This window comes from Abrus precatorius, unplaced genomic scaffold, assembly GCF_003935025.1.
Source record: "Abrus precatorius isolate BTA unplaced genomic scaffold, Abrus_2018 Scaffold6, whole genome shotgun sequence".
Lineage (NCBI taxonomy): Eukaryota > Viridiplantae > Streptophyta > Magnoliopsida > Fabales > Fabaceae > Abrus > Abrus precatorius.
Genome location: NW_020874406.1, coordinates 12,158,708 through 12,166,348, shown reverse-complemented (window position 1 = coordinate 12,166,348; position 7,641 = coordinate 12,158,708). Strand labels below are relative to the sequence as shown.

General features: G+C 33.0%; 1 protein-coding gene across 1 annotated transcript; it reads right to left on the bottom strand.

Annotated features, from left to right (window-relative positions):
- Nucleotides 1-4,525: 4,525 nt before the first annotated feature.
- On the bottom strand, nucleotides 4,526-7,442 carry LOC113869425 (1-aminocyclopropane-1-carboxylate synthase-like). The gene is made up of 4 exons (XM_027505744.1): nucleotides 7,272-7,442; nucleotides 6,729-6,860; nucleotides 6,464-6,624; nucleotides 4,526-5,504 (listed from the first exon to the last, which is right to left on the bottom strand). Exons 1-4 carry the CDS (start codon nucleotides 7,440-7,442, stop codon nucleotides 4,526-4,528), a joined length of 1,443 nt encoding a protein of 480 aa, XP_027361545.1.
- Between the last annotated feature and the right edge of the window lie 199 nt (nucleotides 7,443-7,641).

Below are 7,641 nucleotides of genomic sequence, written 5' to 3'. Positions count from 1 at the left end.
AGTGTGATACTGAAACTATACTAAAAGATTATAGGTGAAATGGACCTAGTCTGGAAGTGCTTTACTAAGCTCGATCTTGTGAGTGAAAGAGGAAATGATTTCAAAATGACCATAAGTATCAAAAATAGATTGGATCTAGTGTGAGTAGTTACAGAGATACACTGAGGGAAATAGAGTTCAGAGACAATAGAAATTTTGGGGAAACATAGGGTGGGAGCGACATTCACATATATGTACATGTTTTTTCTGAGAGCGAATATGCCACGACCTCACACTCATTTCCTGACTAGACTCCTGACTATGTCTTTGCTAAGAGGCCTGACTATTATATACGTTGTATTTGTGTGCATGAGCTAATCGGTGACTATTTACCTAGTTGAGTAAGATCTCAAGAAATGTTGGAGGCATCAATACTTGTGATCATAATGCACTGGGAGTGTGTATTGGAATGAGGGAATGGATGCTATAGAATAAATTATTGAGTTGTATACATATGAATATGTTTGTAATATGAATGGATTGTGAAAATAAATATATTTTCTTTATATTCTAACTATGATTATGTGATTTTTATGTCTTGTAAATGATAGAATAGACGCTCATCGTTATTAATATTTTCAAGAAACTAGGATGACAGAGTCTCGGGAAAGAATTAGACACTTAGATAGCTCAGTACATAATAGGCTTAATTATGTATTTAATAAATATCAAAGATTATGTTATTTTAAGTTTGCTATTCTTGTTGAAGATGTACCTAGGACCTTTATTATTTTAGAGATGAACTTCTTTTATAGTATCCCTTTTGATTTTCATAGGAGTAAAATATATTAGACTCTATGTATCTATATCTATAGTGGTATTGTTAGAACTCCAGCAACCCTCACCTATCTATTTACATATCACAACCATGACCATTTCAGAAGACCGTCCAGATGGACCTTTGAGCATGTTATTGACATAGAGATCATAGCTGATTCAGGCGATCATTACATTGGATCAGATGATGCCTTAATTCTGAAGATCTGGCAGAGATAGAGAGCTGACATAAAATTGATTAGTATTGGGTTCTTAGTGTTGGATTGTGTTTTGAGGACTGCTCTTGGACTTAAATTTGTTTATATGATGTAATTATTGTGGTTATGTAAATGTTATCTTAATTCCCATATATGTTTTGACAAACAATTTGTAAATGTTGATATTTAATATATGAAATGTACATTCAAATTTACTACTGAGAAGAATTAATTCTGGCTTATTGTGGGTTTTTTTTTAAATGTATTGTTGTTTCATTACCATTGCAGAGTTTGAAATTTTCATATAAACAAACCCATCATAAAGGAACTTTATTTAATTTGTAATAATAAAGTTACCATACACAATAAATGGTATTTTACCTCGATTTATTCAAAACAAAAATATACATTTTTTCATTAAAAATTTTAAGATGTTACAATTTGGTATCAGAACAGTTCGTCCAAACTAGCTTGGGATATGAGACTAGTTTATCGATATTGTGTGTTGTGTGTTATTGTTTAGGAATTGTTTGTTAGTACAACCTAATGATTGAAAATTGTTTGATTTGTTTAAGATGTTTGCAATGTTTGTATGGTTTGACCTTGATGTGAAATGTGTTAGAATGAAAGCTAATGTTTAAAATTTGATTTTTCTAGAATTAGAACTATGGTTAGTAGAGGTAGACCTGCTAGTGCTACGAATGAGATTCTGGCCCGCATAACACAAGTGTTGGAAACCTTGGTACATAACCAAGATGCGAAGCTGGCAGAGTATCGTGGACTTTCATCGTTCACGAAACATAACTCTCTGAAGTTCAAAAGAAAGTTTGATCCAGAAGGAGCCCAGAGGTAGATAGCAGATACAGAGAAAATCTTTAACACGATGGGATGTCGTGAAGAGTACAAGGTGGTGTATGCCACTTATATGTTAAGGGAAGAAGTAGAAGTCTGGTGAAGGTTTGCTAGTCAGACTTTGCCACAAGAAGAAGGAGACATTCAATGATAAGCTTTCAAAACATGTTTCTTAGGGAACTATTTCCCCAGGGACTTAAAGAAACAAAAAGTCCAGGAATTCCTTGAGTTAAAGCAAGGAAATATGTCGGTGGGAGACTATGCTGCAAAATTCCATGAGCATATAAAGTACTGGCCTCATTTCCAACATGAGGATGAAGATGAAGATTTATGTGCCCAGTTTGAAAATGGGTTGAGGCCTAAGATACGACTGTCACAAAATTAGAGAAAACTAACTAGCAAGTGTACTAGGTCGTTGTAGCAAGTAATAAAATTTAGAATTCATTTGAGTCCCAAGTATCGTCCACAGGAATTAGTTCTATCAATTACCACTTCACAAATCAATATCTAGTTGAGCCAAACGAATATTTGAGATATTTTGAATCATTGGAGAACAAAAGAATTAAAGTGTAGAAATAAGAAAATTACAGCAAAACAAAGCTACAAATTTAGAAATGGAATGATATGTAAATGAAGTTAGAATTAATTTCACCTCTTTATCAATTGCACAACTGAAGTAGATTTGAACTCTAAGTTCCTTAATTGATTGATGATCAATTTCACTAGATTAATCAAAGGACAATTTCTTGCCTCATTGATCCTAATATCTAACTAAACTACCCTAATTTCTTAGGTGTAATTCAGTCAAACATTTTATTAGACATTAGAAATTAAGAGATCACAAGATCATGAATTCTTATTGCTAAGATATCTATAACCTTGATATTCAATTCATATATGAGAAATTAACTCAACTTTCGTTGATAAAAATCTTCTAGGTTCAATGCAATTGAATAGCTAATTCAAGAATTACATTAAGAAAATAATTAAGCGTTCAATACAATCAAGATCTTAAAATCTAGATCCACAATCAATTTACAATATCAAAAATCGAATCCATCAATCTTTAACAAAAAGAATCAGAATATGTTTCTAAAAGAAAAAGAGAGAGAAAGAGTAGAAGAGGAGCTACAAAAATGGGAGTCTTCACGTGATACTCCTTTATCCTGACCTTCTCTTGAGGCTTATCATGTTAGTCGAGTTGGATCAGTCGGTGGAGGTTCGAGTCCCCACCAAATATGCGAAATGTTGGCTAGGTAGTGAAACTCCCAACAACTTCCGATGATAGGAATGGATCCAAGAGTCACATGAACATAACAAATGATTTTAAGCCAAACCAAAAGTTGGCATATGCATAAGTCCCATGCATCATGATCTGGCATTGAATTGGAAATATATGAGGTGCCTGCTTATGAATGAATGAAATTATTTATATTATATTAGTTAAGTTGATTTTTGAAAATCAATGTTTTATATAAGTTTATACTTTCTCCTATTTATTTCTTTCTTTCCTTTCAAGTCCTAACTTCTTTTATGAGTATTTGAAAAGTTTCACCCTTCTCTTTTATTCTTGTTTTGCAAATCTTCGATGTTGTGTCTAGAGACATAGGTATACTCGAGGATTATAAAAAGATTCTGTTAGCAAGATTGCTACGTCCAGAAATATAGTTCTGTCAGTCGGATCATAGTTGCACAAGGGGATTCTTATACACATATAAAATTTCATAGGTTAACTAGGGTTATTAGAATTAATGGGTGAGTAATTCTTTAATATTGGATTTTACCAAATTAGTATGATACTAGTTAAGGATTTAACATTTACCTTGTGAACTAATGTGGTATAGGGTGCATTAGATCCTTGGAGTACAAGAGATAAAGTGGTATGAGACGCTTTATGCCTTGTCTTAATGTTAAATCAGTCTCTAGAACTACCAAAGAAGAAAGTCTGACAAGTTGCTTGTAATTGAAAGTGTGTTTACTTGATTAGAATATATATATGACAGACTGTATGAGAATAACTCACTAAGAATAAGAATCGATTTAAAGGATAAATTTTTTTTTTAGCATTTTTGTTGTTAGAAAAAGGTCATTACACCATGAGCATCCATCAATCCTTATATGTTTTATTGACGGATAAATCTTCACTTTCTTTAGGTCTTTTGCAAAATTAAACTTTCCAATTAATTGAACATTAAAAAGAAAAAGTGTGGAGAAAAAAATTAAGTCCTTGATAAGGATTAATTAATCTGGCCAAGGCAATAGCCATGATAGAATGCATAAATCTTCCACACCAAAAATATTATCAATAACTGTAAACCAAAAACAAAACAAATCTTACAAATTGATATGTAAACTTCTTTCACCATGAATCCAATATCTCGCAAGTGAAAAAAGTAAAAAAGAATACCCAATGACTAAAGGGGTATCCATCAATCATGATTTAACTGTGTTATAGGACATCCACTAGACAGGATCAAATTTTCTAATGTTGGTTACTATGGCAGGAATAATCCTTTGTTATTTTATGAAAGATTAAGAAAAAAACGCTAAAAGATACCAAAGCTTTCACACAAAACCCAAACAATCTCTCTATCAATTCACCCAAAAAACCTCTCTATCAGGTACTTCTTAACGGTACAAAAAAGTGTCCCTATTCATGATCAAGTGGTGGCTTTAACTAGAGGTGATTGAGGAATTGGGGAGTGAGGTGACGTCAAGAAATCGTCCATCCTTCTGGATGAGAAACTTAACCTCAAGTTTTTCTGGCTACAAGGTTTCTTATCTTCTGTGTTTTGATGCACAAAGGTACGCATTCTTGTCAAAGAAACTTCCACAGCTCTATCATCCATGTTTGCATAGCACACCCGGAACCACCCAGGCTCAGAACAATGGAAAGAAGAACCAGGAGAAATATTGATCTTAACTTGGTGGATTATCACTCTCCAGAGTTCCATTTCAGCTTCAAAAGTTGGTTTCTTCAAAAGACGATGCAAATCCATCCACAGAAAGAGACCAGCATTGCTCTGCAAACACTTTATACCAACTTGGGCAAGACCCCTACAGAAAACACCATATCTTGTTGCAAGGCGTTTTGCACTCTCTTGAAGAAACCGTTCCACAAACTCATCATCAGAGAGCATTGATGCAATAAGATATTGGGTCTGTGTGGATACTAATCCAAAGCTAGACATTTTGCGAGCACAATTGACCACGGCATCATTGTAAGAATATATAATACCGACTCTGAAGCCAGGGAACCCCATATCTTTGGAAAGACTATAAACAATGTGAATGAGGTCACTGTTGCACTTGATATCTGTGTCTTCCTCTATTATTTCAGCAATGCTCGTGAAACCAGGGTGGCAAAAAACTGTTCCAGCATATATTTCGTCGCATACTAGGTGGATGTGTTTTTCGTTAATAAAACTCACCACTGCTCTTAATGTCTCTCTATCCATGGTAGTTCCCAATGGGTTTGATGGGTTGGTAATTAACAAGCCCTTTATTCTGATGTTGTCCTCTTTGGCTTTCTCATACGCAGCTTCCAACGCTTTTGTTGTTAACTTGAAACCATTGGAGCTTTCACAGATTACTGGAACAAGTTGAACTCCTGTTCTCCACCTCAAATCTCTGTCAAAACTGCATTAGGCAAACCAACTGCTTTTATTAGAGAGATGATCAAAAGTGCTTTTTTGATACGGAGTCAATGTTTAACTTATAATAGATCCTCATGATTTGTCAAACACAAACTTAAATAAATGTTAAACGACAGATAATTTTTTACTTTTAACGTAATACATTTAACTAGACACAGAAAGAGACTTTAAATTATGCCTCTTTATATTATTAAGTGATATAATTTTAGCATTCATGCATATAAAAAGTAAAAGATCAAAATAACTATATGTCACGTATGATGTAAAGTTTTAATAGTACAAGTAATAAAATTAATATAACATTTCACATTTCTCATGATGCATAAATCATATCATAAAAATCACGTTTAAAATTGGTATTTGATATGAAGTATTTTCAATAAAAATTTAAAAATTAATTGGTTTATTTAACTAATGCATAATCATACAGAGTTATTTTTTTATTAAAATCTTAACAAGTCATCTTGATGCTGTTTTGTGGAAAGTTTCTTAGTCCTATTTATCATTTTGACTCATATTTGCTTTGTTTAGTCTCTGGCAGTGACAAAGATCAGAAAAAGACAGTGTATAAATTTAATCATGTAGTATATTGGTCCACAGGGCTTAATGGAGAGCAATTGTTTGCTACCTAATTAATTGTGGTTTAATTAATTGAGCTTTTGACCTGGTATTGGTCATCAATTAAATTCCATTTACGTTAGCCTACAAAGCATCGCTTGGGTCTATGCTAAGGACTGGAATATTGCATTGGAAGTCAATTTAGTAAAAAAATAAATAAAATTTTGTTACAAATTTCAATTATATTTTAATTGAGGCACTTGTTTGATATTAAATTAATGTTCCCCACAAAAATTAAAGAACAAATGCTTATAATAATTAAAGAAAATCCATGAAGTGTAAAGAAGTTTTATATTGAAATTGAATATCAACTAAATGAATTACCCTGCATAATAAGGTGTGGGTACCAAAAATGCATCACCGGGGTCTGCCAAACAAAAAGCAGTGACTTCATGTGCTCCAGTTGCTCCCCCGCTCATAACAATACGCTCAGGATCGAAAGTGACTCTATTTCCTCTAGTCTTTGCCATGAATTTAGCCAAAGCCTGTTGTTGAATTTTGTTAAAAATTCAAGTTATGTTAGTTCACCATTAACCGAACTTATTTGAATTGATTAAGCTTTAATTTTCAAGTTCTCATGACAACTCACTTTTCTAAACTCTGGTAGACCATGATAATCCTGAAAGTTAGCCATCAGCTTGAAATCACGTACTCCTTCTGGAGTGCAGATGGAAGCTCCCGGATTTTCCAATAACCAATGTTGAACTAAGTCAGAAGCAAGCTGCAAAAAATATATAGATCCAACAAGAAGAAAAAAAATGAGTATGTATTTTTGGGGTGGTTTTATGAGAATTCAAAGAAGTTTTAATTTAAGAAAAATATCTGATATTTTCTTTAGTAATTTTAAATAATTACAAATAATAAAACTATATTAAAAAATATTTATAACATGTACGGCAGCAGGACCAACCAGCTTCACAAATAAACTACTCTCATTTTCACTTAATTTTTTTTTTATCACTTTTTGATCAATCTCATTTATTAAATCATAAAAATTAAGGGTTAAAATTATGCTGAATGGTGGCTGAAGAAGAGTTAGAAAAAAAAATTCACCTTGAATAAATATTTACTATTGTTAAGTGTTATTATTAACAAAACTCTAAATTTAATTGGATGGCATTAATTAATATACCTGATTTTCTGCAAGACCCATCTGGATAACCCCATTAGGATTCTTGGTGGGGTGAAAGGGATTGTCTTCATAAGCCTTCCATCCATCAAAATATGGGGAGTTCTCACCGTGTCCATCGCCGGTGGCTATCTTAGACAGCAATTGGATTTGGTTCACGGTCTTCATCTCCATATGTCTTTTCTAAGTTTACGAACTGTCCTACCAAATTAGTTTAACGAGGTTGAATCAGATCAAGAGAAAAGCAAGGACAGTGGCTTTTGAGTGGTCGGAAAAGTTTGTCTTAGGCTCTGTGCTTGTATGTGTTAATTATAATGTCTACGCTATGAATGAACTACAACTCCATGTGAGATATTATGCATATTTATAGCAT